The sequence below is a fragment of the Haliaeetus leucocephalus genome, unplaced genomic scaffold (genome assembly GCF_000737465.1).
Source record: "Haliaeetus leucocephalus isolate CR32 unplaced genomic scaffold, Haliaeetus_leucocephalus-4.0 Scaffold526, whole genome shotgun sequence".
Classification (NCBI taxonomy): Eukaryota; Metazoa; Chordata; class Aves; order Accipitriformes; family Accipitridae; genus Haliaeetus; species Haliaeetus leucocephalus.
The window spans coordinates 5,421,360-5,446,456 of NW_010972962.1; the positions used below are offsets into that span (position 1 = coordinate 5,421,360).

The 25,097-nt window shown below is 39.3% G+C and overlaps 1 protein-coding gene across 2 annotated transcripts in view; it reads right to left on the reverse strand.

The window, feature by feature from the left end:
- Positions 1 to 13,135: 13,135 nt before the first annotated feature.
- The window catches only part of LRPPRC (leucine-rich pentatricopeptide repeat containing), a 93,469-nt gene continuing 81,507 nt past the window's right edge, over positions 13,136 to 25,097 (reverse strand). For both annotated transcript variants that reach the window (XM_010576470.1, XM_010576469.1), the window contains exons 33-38: positions 23,463 to 23,602; positions 23,185 to 23,300; positions 20,111 to 20,185; positions 18,507 to 18,591; positions 14,801 to 14,943; positions 13,136 to 13,481 (exon numbers count right to left, since the gene is read on the reverse strand). In XM_010576470.1, the coding sequence (XP_010574772.1) occupies positions 13,425 to 13,481; positions 14,801 to 14,943; positions 18,507 to 18,591; positions 20,111 to 20,185; positions 23,185 to 23,300; positions 23,463 to 23,602 (616 nt within the window). In that variant the 3' untranslated portion in view covers positions 13,136 to 13,424. The remainder of the gene's footprint in view (positions 13,482 to 14,800; positions 14,944 to 18,506; positions 18,592 to 20,110; positions 20,186 to 23,184; positions 23,301 to 23,462; positions 23,603 to 25,097) is intronic.

Genomic DNA, 25,097 nt, shown 5'->3' on the forward strand with positions numbered 1-25,097 from the left:
GATTGATTTTAAATGTTTGGATGCAGATCTCTGTGCTTATATACAGAGACCCAAAGCACATCACCTACTCAACTTTCATTTACATGTTGCACACAGTGGAAAACCCCTTCTATAATTGGCTATAACACCCCTGATATTGTTACGTAAGTTGCCCCCCCCCCTTTTTTTTTTTAAGAAATAAGAATGAAAGAACATCGGTATTTTATTATTCTATTTGGCAATTAGGACTGCCACATTACTTTCCACAGATTCCATGTGGTAATAGATTCCCAGGAAGACCCTAGTCTAAAGAAGTTAAGCAGGTCTGTTAAAATAACAGCTTCAGCCCCGGGCAGCAGTAGAAATCCAAAACACTCTAAGGTTCTTCTAAGGTGAATTCTACCATTTCTTTCTGGTGCTGCTGCATTTGATTTAAAAAAAAAAAAAAACCACTCGATCTGATGCTAGTGCCATTTTGAAATTATCAGATTTTCATTGCCTTTTAATGGCAAAGCCAATTCTTTCTGTCCAATTCAGCATCATTAAATTGTCAGAATAGCAGCTTCCTGTTTGATTCTTAATTATTCCTTTTTATTATATTTAAGACACTTAATTTTTTTAAAGTGGTTTACTCTTCTTTGTAATGATCTGTTATGATTAGAATCTCTTTTATATTACACTGAAGTTTTAAGGGTATATATTGGTACTTCTAGTCTAAACCTCTATTTTCAAGGTATTTAGAGGATTAAATTCTAGGCTGACTCTCTGTTGTGAATTCACTTTGATGTTTAATAAAAAAAGGAGAGACACAATGGGAGAAATTAAAGACATAAGGGACAGCTCTGAATTTTAGGGGCATATTGTCATGCACAGAAATCTTCAGGCATCTAGATAAGAATATACCATAGCCTTAACTTTGAATTTCCTTCCTTTTGTGAAATTAGTCAGGCTGCTGACATTACTTAAACAGCCTTTTTCAATTTAAAATTCCACCCTCTTAACATTATGCAGCAGGACCAAACGGTGTGAGTGTTTCAGAGGTGGTGTTATGACAAGGGTAGATGTATACATAATGGGGACTTGAGCGGTGAGCCTAGGAACAGCCATCGTATGGAGTGTAGGAAGAGCTATCATAGGATGTGGCCAGGCCTGTGTTTACATAGAAAAAGCTCATATTCTATATACTACAATTACATTAGCACACTGCCTATGATCATATCTTGTTTCCTTGATGCCTAGAGATGGGGAATATAGGCTGTGATTATTGTTACAGGCTTTAGCAATAAGAAGATAGGAGCCTTGAAATACCAGCAATTAGCGTTCCTGCCTGACAAAAGCACGCTGTGGAGCTGTGTACAGGGAAGAGCACAGGGATGAGTGGGTGGATGACACACAACTTGCCCCACTCACACTACCGGGAGTTGAAAAATAGTACAAGTTTAAAGGGAATTACGCACCTCTTGGCCAGTGAAGGTCACGCTGTATGCTTTGGCCTCTACGTTCACGTCCTACTTCGTGTTAGTTTTGTGCAGAAAAGGTTTCACATTTCCACAGCAAGAGCTGCTGCTGCAAAAACAAGTGGTTAGCGAGGGAAGAGAAATCTTCCCGGGGGTTCTAACCAAGGCTAAATGTTATAATTTAATTTCATCACAGCTATGCTTTCCAAGTTTCAGAGTAGCCGTTCCTTTTCCTTAGACTCCCTTGTGTCAGCAGCAGCTCAGTGTGCCCTCCTGCCTGCACTCCCCGTACCACCAAAGTTACAGCAGCCCGCAACAATCTCAATATAGAGACTAAAGATCACAAGCAAGACACTGCCCAAAACACATCATACTGTCCGTTCCACACATGACAACACTTAGTTTGTTATGGACGTAAGCACTGTAGTAAGGCAGGCCTGCCATTCGCACAGAGCGCTGCCCGCCAGTCCAACAATGCCGCTGTCCCAAGGATTCACCCACTACTGTCTTTGCTCTCCTGTATCCTCCCTGGCCAGATTTGGAAAAGATCTCCTCAGCTGTAAGTCATGGTCCCTACTACTGCAGGCAACCAAGTCAGTGCAAAACTGGTTTTGAAATGGCACCACGTTTAATCGGTTGCAGAGTTTTGAAGCTGTGCCAAACTGCTGCTTGAATGGCGCAGTGCGTGACCTAACTGCAACAGGCTATGGGGTTTCGGTCTGCATACAAACACAAATCTGGGAATGGGAATGTCAAATATAGGCAATGACGATATTTGTAAGGAAAATTCACCAAATTTAGATTAAAAAAAAAAATTCTGTGTTGGTTACATGGATACTGTAAAGTACTGTGTGGACAACAGAACTGTGTGTTGTTGCAACACCTCTATGTACTAGAGGTGGTGTCTTATCTGTAAAGGAACAGGTAAGAAAAATTTATTACTTAAAGTGTTTAGTACAAGGAGAGGTGGGAAGTTCTTCCCCAACCTCCACTCCAAGTTTATGCATTCTTTCCACTTGGCAAATGGGACAAACTTTTTTAGCACTGGAAAATGGATTATAGAAACACTGCTTTGCATATTGGCTCGTGGGTAGTGGCAGTCCTCCAAAATACTTTTAACTCATTGTTTGGAAAGGACTAGCTTTCACTATGGCTAAGCTAAATTAGTAAGTAGCTGTTGAAAGTTTCATCCCATATTTGTTCATTGCAAAATGCATTCAGAAATGCTAAATAAGTAACAAGTATCAATAACCATCCCTTTTAATTAAAAAAAAAAAACCAAAAAACCAAACCATGAAATTCCTTTTAAAAAAAAAATCACGGACAATACATTACGCAAAGAGACTCAAAGGTAAGAAATTGCAGGCGTTGGTATGTCCACTTGTACCAGAAATAACAAACCTTTCAGGTTTTAGCCACAATGACTAATTTTAATGGCAGTAGACAAGAAACAGTGTACATGGAGCTCTGTGACATGCTGCTTTTTTTTTTTATACTCCAAAAGCCAAGACAAGCCCTTCATATGTTAGCAGCTATTAATTAAGGCAACAATGTTTAAGCAGCAGGTTGAGGTAATTTTAAAACCACTTAACCCTTTTCAGAGTTTATGAGCTTTAAAAAGCATATCTATATGTGCATGTGTTCATATTAACATGTATATGTAGAGGTATCTGCATGAATAGATTATGTATATATGTATATACACACACAGTTGTACTGCCTATGTGTACTGGGTTTGCGTGGCAAGGTTTTGGTAGCGGGGGGCTACAAGGGGTGGCTTCTGCGAGAAGCTGCTAGAAGCTTCCCCTGTGTCCTACAGAGCCAATGCCAGACAGCTCCAAGACAGACCCACTGCTGGCCAAGGCCGAGCCCATCAGCAACAGTGGTGGTGCCTCTGGGAGAACAGACTTAAGAAGGGGGCAAAAACCAAACACCTAAGCGATTGCAGGCAGGAGAGAGGAGTGGGAACATGCGAGAGAAAAAACCCTGCAGACCCCCAGGTCAGTGCAGAAGGAGGGGGAGGAGATGCTCCAGGCACCGGAGCAGAGACTCCCCCGCAGCCCGTGGGGAAGACCCTGGTGAGGCAGGCTGTCCCCCTGCAGTCCACAGAGGTCCACGGTGGAGCAGATATCCACCTGCAGCCCATGGAGGATCCCACGCCGGAGCAGGTGGGTGCCCGAAGGAGGCTGTGACCCCATGGGAACCCCACGCTGGAGCAGGCTGCTGGCAGGACCTGCAGATCTGTGGAGAGAGGAGCCCACGGAGCAGGTTTTCTGGCAGGACCTGTGACCCTGTGGGGGACCCACACTGGAGCAGTGTGCTCCTGAAGGACTGAACACCGTGGAAGGGACCCATGCTAGAGCAGTTCGTGAAGAACTGCAGCCCGTGGGAAGGACCCACATTGGAGAAGTTCATGGAGGACTGTCTCCCATGGGTGGGACCCCACGCTGGAGCAGGGGAAGAGTGTGATAAGTCCTGCCCCTGAGGAGTAAGGAACGGCAGAGACAACGTGTGGTGAACTGACCCCAACCCCCATTCCCCGTCCCCCTGTGGTGCTGGCGGCGGTAGGTAGAGAATCTGGGAGTAAAGTTGTGCCCAGGAAGAAGGGAGGAGTGGAGGGAAGTTGTTCTGAGATTTGGTTTTATTTTCTTATTACCCTACTCTGGTTTGACTGGTAATAAACTAAATTAATTTCCCCAAGTTGAGTCTGTTTTGCCTGTGACGGTAATTGCTGAGTGATCTCTCCCTGTCCTTATCTCGACCCACAAGCCCTTTGTTATACTTTCTTTCCCCTGTCCAGCTGGGGGTGGTGGTGGTGGTGATAAAACGGCTTTGGGGGGCACATGGTGTCCAGCAAGGGTTATCCCACCACACTATGATAGCTCAAATTTTTTTCAGATCCATAATTATAAAAGTGCTGTTTCCAATTTATATAATGAATTATAAAACTGTTTGTTGATCTTTGTCATTAAATCAAACTTACAGTTGTGTGGAATTGCAAATTTTGTTGGCATTATTTTGCTTTCATGGTCACAATTAGATATTTTTAATGCTTCCAGTGCTAAAAAACTGCAACTTAACAGACCCCCTCAACCTTCACATCATGGCTCCAGTACCAGCATCCGCCATCAACAAGACATTTCGGTCTTTTGCTCCTTTTTAAGCATCTAATCAGATTTTGCTAAGATTCCTAGCATATCTCAGTACTGTTTCTGCCTCACCTTAATTTTTCATGTTTAATAAGTGGGTTTAGAGGCATAAATGTTAAAGTACTGGCCAGAACCCATATGGTGAGTAAACAAACAATGCCACTTGCCTCAAAAATAATTTGTATTTTGTACACAAGCAAATTAGCCCACAAAACAGTCATCTACTACTTCAGTACTGAATTTTCAAGCAAATGCATAGCAATTGGAAGTCTATGAATGTTCACAAATAGTCAAATGCAAAATGCACAGAGCATGTAATTTTCAATAAATTCCCAGTGCCACACAACAAATACATAACCATACTAGTTAACAGTTAACATCATCATTCCTCAAGACAGTACCTTTGCTCACTTTCATTTACTGGGCGCTTGGCGAAGAGTTTAGGAAACAACAACAGAAACTTTTTCAAAATAAAAAGACTTCATGTTTCACCAAGAAAGTCAGGAAAAAAAAAGCAAAAAAAAAGCAGCCCCACTGCTATGCAAGTCTAGTCTCCACCAGCAGCTCCTCCTTGACACAAGTAAACATCTTCCTTCTCGTGATGCAAGTCACGATGCTGAGGAGAGTGCCCTAGAAGAACCGAGTATTATCTTAATGACTGCTTTTCAACAAACACCCCAATCTTCTACTACTCATAGTTAAAAATAGCTAATCACCTTGTGGCAGTGCTTCAACTAATTGTAGAAAGGCACAAAGCCAAAAAATGGAGTTCCAAACCAGGTAACAGCAAAATGTGCTGCACAAACTGAAAACTTTGAAAAATACGACATGTGCTGCCCTAAGTAGCTGCCACCAGCTTCACGATGTTATGTTACACAAGGCAGTCATTGGATTTCCAGGTGGGTAAGTCAGAGATCAAACCTGTGGTAGCCATTACCCCAAGAGACTTTGATCTTGGCTGAGAAAGGCAGAGCACCAACAACTTTTCTGCTTTTTTAGCATCCCCTTAATACAATGACAAAAACCTTTTGGCTTGTAATTCCTACCAGTACGGGCACGGGTTGCCACCCCCCATGGAGCCACAGGGGCATTTCAGGCCAGCAGGAACAGTCAAAAAGCCAGCACCATCCCACCAGTCCCGCAGTAATTCTGCGCACAGTGACTCTGGCTGTTTGCATCACATGCTGTACCTGCTTCCCTGCCTTCCCCACAACTCCTACTAGTAGTCATGTAAAAAAGCATTTTGGCCAAGTATTATTGTTACCTAGAAAAGTGCTCTGTCTGATTACAGCAGAGCTCAGCACTGCCAAACGTTTTGGACACACTTGCTTCGGGTTTGTCCCTTCTAAAAGCAAGGCAAAAGAAAGGTGAATGAATATTTTTAGCTTTATTTACTTGATAGGGAATTTCTCAGTGCTTATGTATTAGAAAAACGCCTTGCAGCTTTGTAGTATGTTCAGTGCCAGGCACATGATAAATTTCCACTGGAAAAAACTCTTGAACATGACTGACAATAGTAAATCCACAAATTACCGTAATTTTATGCCCCCTGCAGCTAGTGGTATGAAACATAGTTTTCAACCTTGTTTTAACTTGCTGAATTTAGACAAATCTATAATGTTATTGATAACAGTGAGAAAGACACTCAAATGCAGAAATTGTATTCCTGGGCATAAAAACAATTGGAGCACAATATTTTATATGTACTACAGGTGATGAAAAATACAGCTGTCATTAAAACATAAAAAAAAGATGGAAAACTAAAGGTTTTGGCTTGGTTTTTTAAATTAATTTAACATGATATACATATTTATTTTCAGCTATTGCACTTGATCAGGGTTTTTTCCTCCTCCTGCTGAACAGTTAACCTGGTGCAACATGTGATATTACTAGCTCTCTCACTCAGAACATTAATGTTTGAAATACAGGCTGAGTAAACAAAATCATGAAGGAAAGCAAAAACCTTGTTTAAGCAAAATCTACAGATATATGGCTCCTAACGGATTTTCCAATGAGCATACACTTTCTATCGTATTTCCAATTTTTAGAGTGTAATTTTATTTACCAAGGGTTCTGAGGGCCCTAAAAATGGACAACTGCTAGAGACAATCAAGATCTAAAGTTGAGCTAACCTCCACACATGAACTGTTCATGCTACTAGCTGAACTAATCAGAGGGAAATCCCAGGGAACTCTGCAATGGTTACTTAGCAATTGCTTGATTTATTTTTGGTTTAGGCAGAAAGTTTTTCAGAGTATGGCTAGGTAGTGGGCGCAGCAACCTAACACAGTTGCTTTGGTTACAGCCACACCTCAGGCTGCAACTTCAGTATCAGAACATGCACAGAAATTGTAACAGCTGCAATGCTACACACTATCCCATATTAAGACTCGTCCTTAGAACCACACTAAATTACACTAATAATGCACTTAGTCCTATAGCTGCTTTTGAATTTGAGAAGTGTGAGGTTTAAGAGGCTGCTGCTAGAACAAACTTCCTTTGGGATTTTTGGCACACAATGATGCTCCCGTTTCTTCAGTTACCCAGCTGTCATTACAAGACTAGTACCATTATGACTCCCCATGGTGGAAAGGCACGGGAGGACCAGGCTTGGCTCAGCAGCTCTGACTAGTCCTTCACAGCCTCTTCCTTCATCGAGTTGGGCTTAGCAGCCAACTTACCCTTAGCAGCCCTTGCTGCTGCCACTGTTTTCTTCTCCAGTGAACTTCAAGGAGAAGCGGTTGAGGAGGGGACAGTGGGAGCCATGAGAAAGGCAAAGATCCGCAGTGGTGTGTCACTGACCCCGACTGCCAGCGAGTTGAGGGCTGCTCCTTCCCCTCATAGTCATCAACTCCTAATCCAACCAGGCCTAAGGCACCATGCTGAAACTGATAGGTCTTCTTATTGCCACCCACAATACCAACTCTCATCCTTCCCACTTAGGTATTTTCCCAGTACTTCCAATCCCGTCAGAGTTCCTCTGTGGCGACCCTGTATTTTGACAATCACTCTTCACAGGCCCTCTCCCATAAATAAAAATCCAGCACCCAGTAAAACAGCCTTTCAGAGCCTTCCTTTGACAACCTCGAAGGAGGTTGGCCAGGCCAACCTCATCCTGTCCATACCCCCCTGCTTTCCCTCCAGCCCAAACTGTTTTCTATCTGAAAGTCCACCCTCCTCTCCTGCCCTGAAGATTCATCTCCGCTACCTACAACTCTTCCCATAATGCCACTTTTCAGATTTGGCCTGGTCACAGACTATGTGAAGAACAGCAGATGCAAACTACTTGCAAAACCAAGAATTAAGTTTGCTGCTGGTTTTCAAGATGCATCACTTTCACTGTGAGACACTGAGGTTCATTGGCACTTATAGCTGAGTGAAATAACTACGAGACACTCAGAACTACAAAGAGGTTTGGAGCTATCACTGCAAACAATAGCAATTCTATAGATACCACTGCTTTATCACAGTGTTATAAAGGTAGTCACATGAGAAATTGTGAAGCATTAGCCAACCGTAATATATAGGTTTAAGAGTATCAGAGAGAAACCTTGCATTAATAGTTTTATCTAAAAGTAGATCAATGTGGAACCCCCTCTATAGCAGGCACTGCATAAGACAGTTTCTATTATCTCATTTTCTTAATTACAGGAAACAGTAGAAAAACCTCAAACCTTAAACTTACGTATCTGCTTTTATTTACATACCTAAAGAGAAACCTAGAACTTTGCTCCCTGTAGCTGAGGATCTGCACACTCCTACTCCGAAAGATGCCCTTGGATTACATTATAGTCTCATTTGGAGCCACTAACTTAAAAGGATATTGGGTATCCTCTGATTATTGATTCACAGAAGTACTGGCAAACCACCAGAAGCTGCAGCCATTCTGGAAAGGAAATACCTTTACAGAGAAATTATGAAAATAATTTTAATAAATGCAGGGAAATCTTTGCTAAAAAAGGCTACATTCAATGACAGTCTCAGCTTTTTCTTACGCGCTCACATTTTTCACCTTAAAAGCAACAATATACTGGTGCAGAAAATTGGACATTCATTCTAGATGCTGACAGATTTCTCACACTGAACAGCAAGACCTCCTGGTCACATTTATCACTTCTGTCACTTCCTCCTCTGCTGTGTTCCTGGAGAATCTAGAAGCATCACACCTTTGAGAGAAGCAATAGACATTGCAGTGCTCTGGTGAACACGCTTCCAGTTTATTTCTCTGTCAATACAAACACTCATGATCCTACCTTCACTGTTACGATCCTCCCTCGTTACTGTAAACTGCAGCTGGGATCCTGCTGACTCAGGCATTCAACCTATAAAAACCTGAGCTGTCACTGCCAAAGACACAGTCCGTTCAGCTACTCCATTTTCAACAGTGGGCACGTATTAACAAAGTCTAAAGACAGCTACTAGCCTACCAAACTACATTTCTTGCTATAGAAAAGGATCTCAGGAGACAATGAGTTGAACAAACTGGTTTAGTAGATAAGGATAGAACTACAGCATATAATTATCATGCCGCAGAATGACTATACTGGTAGTTAACAAAGGAAACTTTTCCCATGTTGAGCTCAAAAACCAAAAAGCACCCTCCTCCTGCCCCTACCTTAAGGGGAGTGGGGGAAAGAGGCGAGTCCACAATGTGGTGCAGGGCACAGAAGTGAGATTAAGTCATCTCACCTCAAGCAGCAAGCTTTTTGCAGTCCTCTCAAACCCAACCAAGACACACTATTATGCAAACATACACGCTCCCACAATGCCCTTTCTACAGTAACATGTCAGGTCATTTCATGTCAGCACACTCTCAGCTTCCCATGGAGGCCACTGGAAAAGCATGCTCCTATCTCATGGACACTGCACCTGGCCTGGATCTCGCACAATCCCAGTTATCCACTAGCCAGTGGCAAATAATTCTTTTCTGCTTTAAAGAGGTGCGTGCTATGGTCCGCATGACAGAGTATGTTTTGTATCTGGACTATATAAATTACCATGACAAGTTTGCAAGACTGCCATTCTGCATTTTGTCACCTTACAAGTTTCTTTGAATATGAAAAAAATAATGAAAGTGCCTACTTACTTGGTGAAGAAACGCTAACCTTCTAAACTGCGTTTTTCTTCATGCTTGAAATGGCTGAGTCTCAGCACACCAATGCACAAGAAATATTATCATTTCAAGCGTATTCTAGAAGAGTCAGCACAAATGCCAGGTCTACACAACCTTCCTGGTATAACCTTGTTTCAGACCGAGATGATTATGTCCCAGAGTGGCACAAATCCCTCATTGTCCCACATTTTAAAGACAGGAGAGACTTCACTCCTCTGTGTAATCATTCCTTCATTGTACAGAAAACATTTACTGGAACAGAAAATCAGACATACTATCACACAACGGCAGCCTTTGCCTATCCTTTGAATAATCTCTGCCTTCCCTCCTCTACCACAAAGCTCCATGGGCCCAGGCTATTGCAACATGATCCCAAATGATCAGTATGCACCTTCACCTATTACCCTGGCATTGCTGGCACGAAACCCTGGTACTCTTTAGTCTCATGCTCCTGCAGTGCCTCCCTGATGTTTAATCAGCTCAGCAGCCAGCTCATTCAGCCCTTAACTTTCCATGAAGTCACTCAAAATGCAATTTCAGAGCTGAAAACAATTTAATTTATATTCTTCAGTTACAGGCTATCAAATTTACTTTCCATTTCCACAATTGCAGCTATTAAATTATAGGGCATTATTCTGTTAGAGTTCAAGTCAAACCTGTTTGAAGAAAAACATGTAGATGCTAACTAGTAGTAATCCTGCATGGTCAGACCTCATGCATGGGCACTAGTAACTTGCAGCCATGCGTCTGGCTGTGGCCTTGCATGCTGCTTTTCTGCCTCAGAAGGCAGCAGCCAGCAAACACAACCTGCCAGTATCACAGCACAGACTAATGATGGATGCAGCACCTGACAATCAATCGCATCTGGTCCACGACCACGAGATTCCACCTCCTTGCCAAAAATGTAAAGATCTACAGATCTGCTGTTAACTTCCTCTGTGATGACCTGGTGTTTGCTTCAAGTAATACTCTCTTCCTTACCTTATGTGCTACCTTAGCTCAAAAAGCATACAGGCCCATTGCCTCCAGTTACACTCAGATGTGACTCCACTTACTGCAACACGGCTACCGCTGTGCAACCGAAAAATTCACGAGATGACCTCTAAAAACAAAAGCTGTGATACTAGAGAAAGGGTTGCCAACTAGTTGACAGTCTTCAATTATGCTGCTATTACACTGAAACACATGTAATGTAGCTGTAGCTTTAGAAAAAAGAAACATCTCAATTTGGGAAATGAAGTAAAGAAGGTCATTGTAAAACCACACCACCAGTGGAGCAGACACAGCTAGGATGCATCCAGTTTGTTTGGAAAACAAAATTTACCACTCTCCTCAGCCTCTGATTAGTCATGCCTCATTTTTAAGCACAGCAAGAATTTCCTGTGTATTTGTAAATATACTAGTTAATGAACTGGAAATTTTACTTCAAAAAGTTAGGTCCAAATTTCTTTCTAACTTTGACACATTCAGATTACAGTACAAATCTTCAAAATTTGCCAAAACCTGGGGGGCACACGTGAACTTTTAATTACCAGAGTGTTGCCTATGTGGGAGAACCTAAGAAAGATAAGGTTAACTAACTGAAAATGCAAAGATCAATAAAAAAAGATATCAAATGCACAGCTTTCATTTCATTAAAACCTGTTTTGAAGTACAGCATAGGCACCATATTCCATTTGTTATACCAACGTGCACATTTGTGAGTTTCCACCATTATTCACAGAGATAAAGGATGTATTCTCTATGTATTCTTTAATCTTTGTAAATTATAAGTGTCTTATTTTCATGATTCCACAGCTCTGGACTGTAAAACATCACATCGGAGTAGGTTTACTCCCACATTTATACAAATAAAGCATGCCCACCAGTCTCCCAGCAAGTAAAAAATGCTACCCCTGCAAATAATGGCCACTGCTTTGTTTAAAAGGCATGTTTTCACAGATATGCAGTTCTTGTATCCATATGTATTGGGTTTGTGTGGCAAGGTTTTGGTAGCGGGGGGTGGGGGTTACAGGGGTGGCTTTTGTGAGAAGCTGCTTCCCCTGTGTCCAACAGAGCCAATGCCAGCCGACTCTAAGACTGACCTGCCACCGGCCAAAGCCGAGCCCATCAGCGACAGTGGTGGTGCCTCTGGGAGAACAGATTTAAGAAGGAAAAAAAGTTGCCGGGACACACAGAAACGGCAGCCGGAAAGAGGAGTGAGAACATGCGAGAGAAACAACCCTGCAGACCCCCAGGTCAGTGAAGAAGGAGGGGGAGGAGATGCTCCAGGCACCGGAGCAGAGATTCCCCTGCAGCCCGTGGGGAAGACCCTGGTGAGGCAGGCTGTCCCCCTGCAGTCCACGGAGGTCCACGGTGGAGCAGATATCCACCTGCAGCCCATGGAGGATCCCACGCCGGAGCAGGTGGGTGCCCAAAGGAGGCTGTGACCCCGTGGGAACCCCGCACTGGAGCAGGCCGCTGGCAGGACCTGCAGATCTGTGGAGAGAGGAGCCCACGGAGCAGGTTTTCTGGCAGGACCTGTGACCCTGTGGGGGACCCACGCTGGAGCAGTGTGCTCCTGAGGACTGCACACTGTGGAAAGGACCCATGCTGGAGCAGTTCGTGAAGAACTGCAGCCCGTGGGAAGGACCCACGTTGGAGAATTTCGTGGAGGACTGTCTCCCATGGGAGGGACCCCACGCTGGAGCAGGGGAAGAGTGTGAGGAGTCCTCCCCCTGAGGAGGATGAAGGAACAGCAAAGATAACATGAGATGAACTGACCCCAACCCCCATTCCCCATCCCCCTGCGGTGCTGGCGGTGCTGGCGGCGGTAGGTGGAGAATCCAGGAGCGAAGCTGCGCCCGGGAAGAAGGGAGGGGTGGAGAGAAGGTGTTCTGAGATTTGGTTTTATTTTCTTATTACCCTACTCTGGTTGACTGGTAATAAATTGAATTAACTTTCCCCAAGCTGAGTCTGTTTTGCCCATGATGGTAATTGGTGAGTGATCTCTCCTGTCCTTATCTCAACACACAAGCCCTTTGTTATATTTTCTCTCCCGTGTCCAGCTGAGGCGGGGGGAGTGATAGAACGGCTTTGGTGGGCACCTGGCATCCAGCCAGGGTTATCCCTACCACACCATAAAATTAACTGGACTAACAGTTATGAGAATGAATTGAAGACACTATAAAACTACAGCACACAAGCTAGTGTAAAAGATAGAAGTATTTTGTCTTTACCTATAATATCAAACGCCCTAATGAGATACTTAACACAAGAGAAGTACATTTAGGAGAAATCTAAAAAGGGTGTTTATTTTTTGTGTAGATACAGACGAATCCTGGAGATGACGTTCTTTACCTGTATACTTCCACCCCAAGTACATTGATCAGGCAAAGAACAACAAAGGATAACATAGTTTGCTGAAGTTATAGTTACATACACCTCTAGCAGCTGTCTTGATATACATGTATTTAGGTGAATCAACAGAAGCCAAAATACAATTCAGGCTATAGCAGATCATACATCAAACCAGAAATAGCCTAGAAATCTGCGTCTTGATATTTCATTAGCAATTTTTAAAGCATTTCTATCAATGAATGTTTCTATCAATTACAGCTATGGAAAGTGCTGTTTAAACACAGATTTATATTAAAAATTACATAGAACAACATGCTTTTTTACATTTTTATTGAATGTAATATTTAAACAATTTCATAAACAACTAAAGCATAAAAGACTGTCTGCTCATGATGCTTCCAATCTTCTTTTCCTCCATTTTTCCACATAGAACTTGAATGTCTCCTATAAATAGAGTGGAATAAACAAGTTCAACCTTGTTTCAACTGAAAAGTTACTAATTCTGAACAAAATCTTATGTCCTGACAAAAGCCAAATCTATTATTCTCTGTCATGCAAAACTAGACCTGTACTGAAGTCTGTATAATTAAGAGAAACGCCAGAGAGAATAGAAGGAAAAGGAAAACCTTGCCAAAAATGCATAATGAAGCTTCTATTAAAATGCAATAATATAATCAATTTCATTTTAAAAAGAAAATACTTTTTAACTGCAATCTGCAATTGTGCCAAAAAGATTGAGACATTTTTAAAAACCAAGCTGCATTAGAGAAAAATTGAACAGGGAAATAAAAAAATGAATAATTTCAGTAACTTTGAAAAAACACTCTTATTTTCACTAGCTACATGTAAGAAACAGACATTCTAGGTTTTAAATTTACACAGTCCAATAAAATTTCAATTATAAATTATGTCAAGGTTGCAGAAAAAATCCACAGCTCTTAAAAAGCTAAACCAAATATTTTATGCCAAAATTTTCCCCAATTCTTTGCAAACTAAGAAAAGAAAATCACATTTATCATGAAGCAATGCAGAGAAACAACATATAATCAGGTCTTCACGGAACTATAGAAAAACACTTATTTTAGAATTTAAAAAGTGGCTAGAAAATGGCAATAAAAAAGTTTGTTTAGAGAGGAAAACCAGAATAAGTCTTTAAAGTCTGCTTCGCTAAAATGGTACTAGTAGACTGTTAGTCAAAGGAATGATGTGAAAGAAGTATTTACAGTCTTGACAGATTTAGTGTCATGCCACTTGTCACCCTCAAATAAGATATATTTGCACAGTTGCATATATCTGCTGGCAAGGCAGCTAGAAGCAAAGCTTCTATTAATTAAAAAAAGTTAATTCCTACAGTTCTAAAATCCCATCCTACTAAAGCAGCAACTTGTACTAGACAGAAAACAGGTAATTAATGCAAACTAAACCCCATTAATTGTTAATGAAATAAACATTCTATAAGCCTTTTTAAGTTCAATGGCTTAGATAAATGTCCCAAGGACATTTGATAGAAGCACACCTGTAGATGAGAGCCTGATAACGATCAGGTAGTTTAAATATCGTAAGCCCCAAGAGGTTTTATTTCTTCAAGTCAAATCCAATGCAAGATTACTATAGTTCCTACAACACTCAGTACTTCATACATTACCTCCTTTGAGGAGTCTCTGCAGAGATTTAATCCCTATGTAATTATTCATGCAATTTGTTTTATTAACACTGAACATACACAATTCTGCAGATCTATTTCCTAATTAAGAAATACTCACAGGAGGTTCAGTGAAAGGGACAGGCTCTCCTACTTTCTTCAGAAAAGCTGCTAAAGATTTCAGAGATAGCTCATGCAGCTGTATATTCTTTGCTTTTGTTTTCTCATACACAGCCTTTACAGAAGCAACATCCCCATCCAATTCTGAGGAAAAAACAAAACAAAACAAAACTGAAAATACCCCCCCATTGGTAAAGTGTTCCTCTTTTCACCTGTCTCCATGATGTCACACATTCCTACTACTTGCCAAAACATATTCTAAATATTTTAATATACAATATTCCAAATATTCCGGATATTATTCATATCCTACTGACAATTCACATAAAAGAACAGAACATACAGCCATTCTAGCTTTCCTTTTTATTTGAGGCTGGATGATCAATTCCTTCAAGCATGTGCTGGAACCACAAAGGAGTAGGAGATGCACAGTGAGAACACACCACCCTAGGATGTGAAATACAAAGCCATATGCCTCTTTCTGAAGCAAGTGATAAAAAATGAATACAAAAGCTAAAACAAAAGCCACCCAAGTTCAGCATGTGAGAACCCTAGAACAGAATTTAATCCCTTAAGTAAGGGCAGAATATTGTTACAGTTACAGGTGCTGGGTACATCAAAACTATAACCTAAAGGAACAAAGAAAACAAAGGTCAGATGCTCATTTTAGAACACAAACAAAAACCTATTTCATCCTATTGAGCAGGAGACAATTTTTGCTGACCCACTAACACTATGACAAACCTTAACTGCTTAAGTAACCAATAACATTTTTCCTGGATATTCCATAAAAGGTACCATCCCCTGCAACAGGTTTTAAGTAATCCATTCTTCATTTATCTAAAGCACTGCTCAATTCTAGCTGTGGAAGAGTGCACTGTATTTCTCCTTCCTCTAAAGTGGGAGAGGGCAGAAACTCCTCCTTCTACATTGACTCATGCTTAATCATAGACTTTTCTGCTGCTCAGATATTTGCTTGAGACACATCAGGATGAAATTGAAGTGACCCCTGACATTTTCACTGTTGTCCTCAGGGTCCTAGAAGCAGTACAACAGTTCCTAGCACCTTGTAAACAACAAGGAAGCCATCATGTCCAGTTAAATGCATTTTGTTGCTTGGGAAAATGCAAACATCTGCAGTATGGGAGCTGTCTCAGGTTCTTACTTGTTCACATTTGGAAACACCATCTTCACAACCATAGGGGCTATAAAACCAATAGTTCTAAAAGAAAAAAAAAATCTTTAATTACGCAGAAATGGATAGCTTGTGTCCCTTTCTCATGAGAAAAAGCTTCCCACTCATGTCTGGCAAGTGGCTGAGCTCCTTTTAGAATGTGGGATGCTACTGCAGAAACTGCATGAAGTGATGGTTTAAGAGAAATCATTAACTTTCTGTTTTAAAGAAATAGATGTATTTATTGTATGGAAAACAAACAAAAAAGAGCTAATACTTAGATTGTGTTTAATGGACCATGCAAATGTGATTTTATGTATTTCCTTTTTCAAGAAGGTATACAGGACAAAGAAAGGAGTAAATGTCCCTTCATTTGTTCAGTTGTGGATGTCTGATATACGATCAGACTTCTTTCAGCTGTGATCTATATTCTACTATATATTTGCTAAACACATAAACACTTATTTTATTTGTCCATTTATTTTGATAACTAGCAACAGTAACTAACTGTAGTAATAGTACTCTGTTATCTTTCATTTCCCTAACTAATTAAAAATAACAATGTACCTGACAGGAGAATAATTTGTTTCCTAGAAAATGATGATACTACAAGGTTGGACTTGGATGAAAATGAGAAATCATGTTTTAAAGCTTCCTAACTGTAAAATGAAAAAAAGAAATGAAAAAAAAAGATCTTATTTCTAGCCCTCTTGGCTTGAACACAACCTAAGCACAGCCTTCTAAATTTCAGTTGTGCTAAATATTTTGCTGATGATCATTTTAACAGCCAAATGAGACTATCATGCTCACCGTTGCAGAAAGTATCAAAAATGGAAGAGAAGGGATGAGGGGAAGATGTAGCTGAATTGCTATTCATGTGTACAGGTCTGTACATATTATACATGGTGGGGACAGAATATAGTAAATGTCCCTGAATATCCTCAGAGTAGGACAACACCTTATTCTTTAAAACAGAAAGATGTAATAGAAAATGCAAAGATACCCTAGTACAACTGACCCAGTCCAGCCCTGGTAAGGTGGATCAAGTAACTGATGTGCACTCTTCTACCTGATATAGGAGTGGAATTGATGTCTCATACAGGTGAGATGCTTGTACAGAATAACCTGGGAACAGCTTTTCAAACTCCTCATACTGGTACTGTCTCCTCTAGAACTTGCTACGAGTCAGCTACATCTCTGCCTAAAGAAACTACAGCAACCATCTGTTCACATACAGTGTGGCTTCACATGTTGAATACACTCTAACCACTGTTTTAGGTATAATAGAGCAAGTGATTGATTCTCTGCAATCTCTTGATGTAGTTGGAAAGGATATTGAAAAAATTAATTAGTTCACTTATGGTATTTTTACTGAGCTAAAAGCAGTAAAGGGCTAATGATAGCAGCAAATACAGTGCTGGTGACAAAGGGCATTTTTTTGTTTTATAAAAACATGTTAGAAAACTTACCCTGCTGTGAATGCAACTGTAGAGCTAAACAATTTTGGTAGTGATTGCTGCTTTGAACATTACTAAGCAAGTGATTTTAAGTGAGATACTACATCATGAGAAATTCTACAACTTGATTCAAATATAGTGAAGTTTTTATTCCTTTAACACCATACCGTGGGGTTGGGGTTGAAGTATTTCACTTAATTATTCCTATTTATCTCTTCTGTGATAGATTGGAGCACAAGGGTTTCTGTCATTGTATCTTTTTGTTTGTAATACACATGTGAAGAATATTTGCTCCCTGTAATAAAACTGCAGGACCATATCGGAGTACACAAGGCAAAGGACACTACAGCAAAGAGATGCAAGCTTGCAAGCTTCCAACTGAGTGTTGCCATAGGGGCTATATGTCCTGGTTTTTCAAGAGTGAGTGTTGCAAATAAACATACTTAAATAAGCAACTTGATTTTTTAGAGCTGTTCCTCTCTGGCCTCAACTATAAAGAGAACCGATTAGCACTTCAAATCTACTATTTAGGTAAATCCAGATGAAGGCATCTGGAATATTAACTTTGGCTAAATTAAAACAGGTATAAAGAATCTACACTAATAACAATAAGGTCCTTGCACATTACTGATAAAAGTAATCATGATTTTGAAACACACACATAAAAGGAAACAATATACTTATTACATGTTTTGGGGGAAAAAAAGCAAGATTCATTTTAAAAGCCATTCATTTCTACAGTATTGCTCTCCATGGGTTAGGATGGATTCTTTTTTATTCCACGAAGTCCCTACTTAGCCTCTATTGTAGCAGTATCCTTTAATCTAATATAGCTCCTTTTGTAAAGGACTGTGTCAGTTGTTTGCTTTTCCAACCTAATAGCTAGGACAGTATACAGATCCAACAGACTTAAACAACAAAAACCTCAGACAAACCCCGCCAACCTCTTTGTGGCTCAAACTGTAAAGCAAGTTACACAGTGTAGATCCTACTCCCCTCTCTAAGGGTTTCCATGACCTTTCTGAATGTCTCAAGAGTTCTTACTAAAAAAAACTATTCCAAGGAGAGTAAATTACCATAACATCTCATGAGGTAACGGTATGCAATTTCCATATCTAGATGCTCAGGAATCAGTTCTAAAAGTGTCTCTATCTTCTTCGCCTATGAAATTTAACACACAGACAAAAAGAGCATTAACTTCAAATCTTAAACAACAAAGTAAAATTGCCAAATTTAGAATCATTTTAGAACTTAAGTGAAATGAACTGTACTGATAACAAGGAATGGATTGTGCAACTGAAAGTAGACATCATAACGTCCTTCCCAAAATTTCATATGCAGATATCAAATAGTCAAAGAAATCAGGCACAAAATAAAACAAACAAAATGCGGGACTAATATCCACACTAAAACAGGCCAAACATTAGTTTCTCAATTTTTTTTAAGGAAGCAATTAATGTATTAATGAGAATATGTCAGGATTTCAACCAATTTAAAAAAAAATGCAAACCACTCGGCAGCCTTCACTGACCTAGAGGTCAATGGTAGCTATGATCAGTGCTTAAAAGAAGTCAGATCATTAACTAATGTGCTTAAATTCAGAACCTCCCTCCCTCAACCTCTGATTCCAGTTTCAAAACCTCTCAGGTCTTGAATTAAAAAAAGTTTATAGAAATTGCTAACATTTATCACATGCTACTAACTTCTATGTGTTATTAGAATTTCAGCTTGAAAGTTAGAAAAATTCAAGTTTTTAAATTTCTTCTACAGGCACCAAAAGATGGTGATTATCATCATCATATTTATCATCATCACTTCAACAGAAGAACTTTTAATCTCTGAGTATTTAAAGGCAAGTTCCACAAACCATAAATGTGCATTTTCCCTCATTTGAAAAGTATTTATTCTAGTTTGTGTATTAACTGCCTCCTGATGCTGCCACTCTATGAAAGGGAAATCAATGTGGTTTTGCATGCATGTGTGTTTGGGGCTGGTTTTTTTGTTGTTCAGTGATGGGGTTTGTGGGGGTTGTTTTGGGGGGGGAGGGGTTGTGTGTGGTGGTTTTTTTGTTTTGTTGGGTTTTGGTTTTTTTTTTTGTTTGGTTTGGTTTTTACTTTGAGGGGGGCATATGAGGAGGAAGGGACAGGAGTAGAGCAGACACATAAATGAGAGCATTTTGAATTATAGGGAATGAGCACAAAGCCACGAATCTAAACAGATGCTCAAACTAGATACATGCCCAAACCACCATAACAATAATATGAAATCTGTCTTTTAATGTAAACAGAGATATTTTATCATTAGAGAGAGGCTGAGTTTTTAACTTGCATTTGTATTCCTACAATGTAGCTAACAAAATAAGTACTTTCAGCTTGTCATACTGAACTGGATAGTGCAGTAAAACATTTAAAGCACAATGTCTGTAGGATATAAAGTATAACATCAAAAATGCAGGAAACTACTGGAACAACAGAAAAATATTAACTACACCCTTCTTTCCATCATGCTCCATAAACTGTTCCTTTAAATGTAACCAGCTCTGCAAACTAACCTCCTCCCTCCCCAAGAAACCTCATAAAGCTGTCAACTGTGAAGTTCAATATCCAAAACACTTCAACAAAGGTTGATGAAACAGTATTTTGCTACATATACAATGATATACATGAAAAAAATACTATACCTGTCCAGGTTTAGATGCTGATCTAGCCATAAAACTCACTAAAGTTCTCTTCTCCTCAACTAATGCACCACACCTCTAAAGAAAAAGAAAGAAATAATGCAGCAGTCATGAGTAGGTTAGTGATAAACAAAATGACTAAGGTGAAAATTTCAAACTACAGATGTTTAAAATAATATACTAATATATTACCCATTTACAAGGTAAATAACTGACCATTAGTTTAAAAAAAAAAAAAAACCAAAACAAAACCCAAAACAACACCACCCCCCTCCCTCCCCCCCAAAACACCACCACTGAACATAGCAAACAAGTTCATTTCATGCACCATTTTGGTAAACATTGTTTTTAAAATGGTAGTATAAAGTTTGTTTAAAACAAAAGGGGAAAGAATTAAACTAATACTTCAACATACCACAAAAACGAGGTTTAGGACTGCAAAAGAATGAAAAAGAGAAACACTATTCCTCTCCAATTATACTGCCAAGCATTCACAAGTGAGCTAGGGATCATAAGGTTAATTATACATTTAATAAGGTGTCAGGGAGATAACTGCTCGTTTCTTTATAAAAATTAAAATGTACAAAGCAAGTTCTCTTTAAAGTATAATTACCTACACTTATGCATACAAAGGACTGATTTCAATCTCTCTATTTTATAAAAGGCTTTCACTGCAATAGACAGGGTTTGAGAGGGAGAAGTTGAACTTAGAAAAGTTTAAGACAGACCAGATAAATCAAAAATCTATCTTACTTTAGAAACAAGGGCAAAATAAAATATACAAGACAATATTTTAGTGTATATTCCTCAAAGGTGTCAGTCTTAAAATTCTTACAATGCACAGTGCTTTTTACCAGCTGTAAGATATTTTATCAGTACCAAAATGCACAGGAAGAGAATACCGTGCATGGAATAATACACATACCACAAATTTACTACATTCAATGAGTATTTTAGACATATGTAAACAAGAAATTTTGGTTTATGCTATTATGAATATACTATATATGTAATATGGTTTGACAAGCTCTTTAAAGGTCCAGGTGAAAAGGTGTGAAGCTTCATTCCATCAGGCAAACTAAGACAAAAAATGTACCCATACTGTTCTGACAAAAAAATTGCTTTATGATGATAGAGGCAAAATATTCATGGGAGAAACTTGCAACATTTTATTACTGATTCCAGGCATTCTCACCTACTGTCAGTAGGTGCTCTGAGAGGAAAGAGACAGTCTAGTTGGAGAAATGTTTTCCACAGTCCCCTTTCATGCTGAAATATCAAACCACTTTTGACTTCTATCAGTAAAAGCATTCTCCCTCCAGACAGTACAAAAGACACTGTTGCTGTTCCTTGAACTTTTAAATAGACTCTTAGTTGCATTTCTGAAAGCAAGAATTCTCCACGTGTATACTAATGTTTCAGATTATTACAAGCAAAATAATTCATTTAGATTGTGGTCTACTTTTCAAGAAAATAACAAATAATGGACAGTGATTATTACTATCTTCTAGTTACCTATTAGTAGAATACTTGATCCACAATAGCAGTCAAGAATGTTTAACACAACTGAAAATTTTTCCTGTACCATATAAAAACCAAATTCTTATACACAGAAGTTTCATCTCAAGCTTATCTGTGAATGTCCACTTAACATGAAATATTTAAATTCTCCCCCAAGATAGCGTATACACTGTTATTTCAAGTATGCTACAGAGCCATGAATTTAATTCCAACAGTTGGACGCTGTTGTAATAATAAGTTTTAGGAATACATGAATGGAAATTATTCCATGTTTTGAAAAATTTTAATAATGTGCAGGTTTTACTTAAAAATGCAACCCCCCCTATTTTCACAAAAGCAAGAAATTGTAACAGATTTTCATTCACTCATTCAATTTCATTCATTTCAATCAAAGAGCAATCAAAAAAATCAGGAAGAATAAAATAACTTGAGTTTTTTCCATTTTGATGTTTCATGCTATATAGCAAGAGGGTTTTATATCAAAATTGTAGCCTGCTTTTAATTTAATCCTCAGATGACCAGATAGGCAAAGCAATAAACGAAGTAATATTCCAGAGCAGTGAATATACAAATAATACACCTTGCACTGTAGCAAAAGTAACTGAACGCATTTGTTGGTATGCATTCTTCTCAAAAAATGGTCTCGGATTATCATAAAAGATCTGGTGGATGAAGAAGAACTTTTCCTTTAGCAGCTTAAAATACTTAGGAACTGGTAAATGAGTAGTATGCACTACCAGGAGATGGTAAGAGGCCTCAATCTGAGGCAGGAGCCTAGCACACAGAACAATCTGCAGAATCAGGGTGACTGCTGGACTGCCACCTGCTGGGATGAGCCTCCCTGACGGAGCCTGTTTGTGCACGCTGCCAGCAGCAGCTCCCATCGCCCACAGTTCATCCCACCTCTGGCTTGGCTTTGTCTTTAGCTCTGTACAAGTGGCATGAATACAGCTGCCTCATTCCTTGAGGATTGCTAACTCAGCTGAGACTGTGGCCCAGAGACCACCATTTGTCTTCTAATGCATCTGTGACACTCAAGGGAATAGAAAACAAATTCAGCTTTTAATAAACCTTGAATACAGCATATACAGTATTAGAGCAATCAGGTGAAATAAGGTCCATGAAAAGTAAACATTGCCTGCTTCTGGTCTGCAAACTGTACAGCTGTTAAGGCACTTTTATGTTTATAGCACTTAAGAAATTATACGAGAAGTTGCAAGGAAATGGTTTGCAAGAAGCAACTGCTGTCTAGCAGAAAACTTATAAAAGAATATTTGCTTTGGACGGAATTTCAAGCAATATACAAATCCTCCTTTTATTTCCTTCAGGCTGTTAGAAGACAAAAAGCCTTCTGACTCTGGCACCCACTACTATGACTAGCACTAGAGTACTAGCTCACAGTTTGGAATAGTCTAAACTGTGCTACTGCTACTCACACTGTAATTCAAAAGCATACTAATACTAGCCTATGCTATACAACATCTCTTTTTGACAATTTCTCAGTTAACCTTTGAAGAGCTGTAAGCATTTCTGTACCTCTCTTGTTGTGTCATTACCTGTATCAGCGATCTGGCATCATCCACTCTGTCTGCACTGACATATTGAAGGAAAAGATCTGTGACAGGTCTGTAAATTCCAAATTGACTGGCCAGTCGTTCTGCCATCACACCAACTGCAAAATGACGAGTACGTAAGGAAAATCTTCTATTGAAAAGCCACTTTTGTAAACTTCACAGGCATGATTTATGCTGACTGAGCAGGTTTTACATGTAATGGCTCTTTCATAACACCTCTGTCTAGTCAGAATATTTAAGCATCATTGCAATTAACTTACATTTTTCCAAACCTGGTTCTAATCCTTCCTCAGACACCTTTCTTAACAAATAGGAAATATTTTTGACAGCTTGATCAGGATTCTGTGCACTAGAGATAAGCAGAGGCTCAAGGTATTCCACAGCAGCATCAAGGTCATTGCTAGGAAAAGAGATTGAACTAGCTTAGTTTCTGAAATCAAGATTTCTACACCTAAAGAAACAATTACATTAAAGTTTTTGTTTTCTACATTAAGGTTGTATTTCCCAGGAATAGCTGAGTACCTATGACTTCATTCAAATATTGTAAAAGCGAAACCATTTATGACTGAATGAATAAATTAACCCATAAATAAATTTTTTATGACCTTTGACCTGTACAAAGCCTAAGTAATTTTGACACACTTTTTTCCTCATTAGGAAAGAAGAGTTCAGCTAACTGCTTTAGGAAAATGTGTTTTGCAAATCTAGAAGGCAAAATCAAAACATTAAGAGAAGGTATCTGAATAATTAATGCATGCAACTCAAGTATTTTTTTAAATGCTATTCAATTAATTATTTACCCAATTTTTCCCATGCCTGCCTTTTTGGATGCAAAAGACAATACTAAATGTCATTTGGTTAGTATTTTTGTCTAAACACTTTTAATCTTATGGCTTAAGTATAGCAAATGCTGATAAAATAATGCAGGAAGTATTCACCGAAGTATAAACTCTACTTTTAGCATTCTAAAAAGTTCAAATGACAACATCTCTTATCAGTCCACTCTAAAAACTAATTTAATTGAAAAAGACATTGGAGCACAATGAATGCTTTTAGGTGAAGCAGAAACACAGCACATTGGAAAGCTATGAAAAATGTTTTGAAAGCTGTATCAGAAACATGACTCTACCAATAAATGAACAGGTATTAAAAATATCTGGAAAAATCTGTTTTTCATAGTTCTCAAGGTACAGCTTGCATATATTTAAGAATATGTAAGGTACCTATTATTTGTGCTGCTGTTAAGTCTTTTCATACATCCAAGCTAGTTTCAGTATAGGAAAAGAAAAGCTGATGCTGTTTAAATAACCTGTGCCTGCATACAGTGATTTATTTATTTATTCCTGTCAGCAATCTACATCTTAAGAACATAGCATGACTTTGCAACACTTTTATAACATGGAAATATAGGAAAATATGCAGCTTATGAGACAAATCCTGAAGTATCTCTCCTATTTGGACTGTTTAATTTCGGCTAAAGTCAAAGCACTAAAACTGTGCCAAGGACTACTGAGAGCTAAGTATTTACAGGATCAGTCCTTTATAGACAGATTGTTTTTCAGTGGCTGAAAACATAGCAAGCTCACTACTGGAACTGGCCTGCATGGTTCTCCTTCAATTCAAGTGCTCTTGCTGTTCCAAACACTGCACTGACTATTCTCTCTGGCCTGGCATGCCTGAGACGATCAGGTATCTGTTATGTACTATACAGTTCTACAGCTTTCCTGAGTTAGACACAGGAGCTCTACCTGATGAAACTGGTTTGAAATAAAATAATGGAATATGTAGGATTCCTGAAGACTGGCTCCTGCAAAGGATATCCGAGTTCATAGTATGCCCTTTCTCCCAGAAGTGCTTCCCCCATGCAGTTTTATACAAAGGATAAACTAGCACAG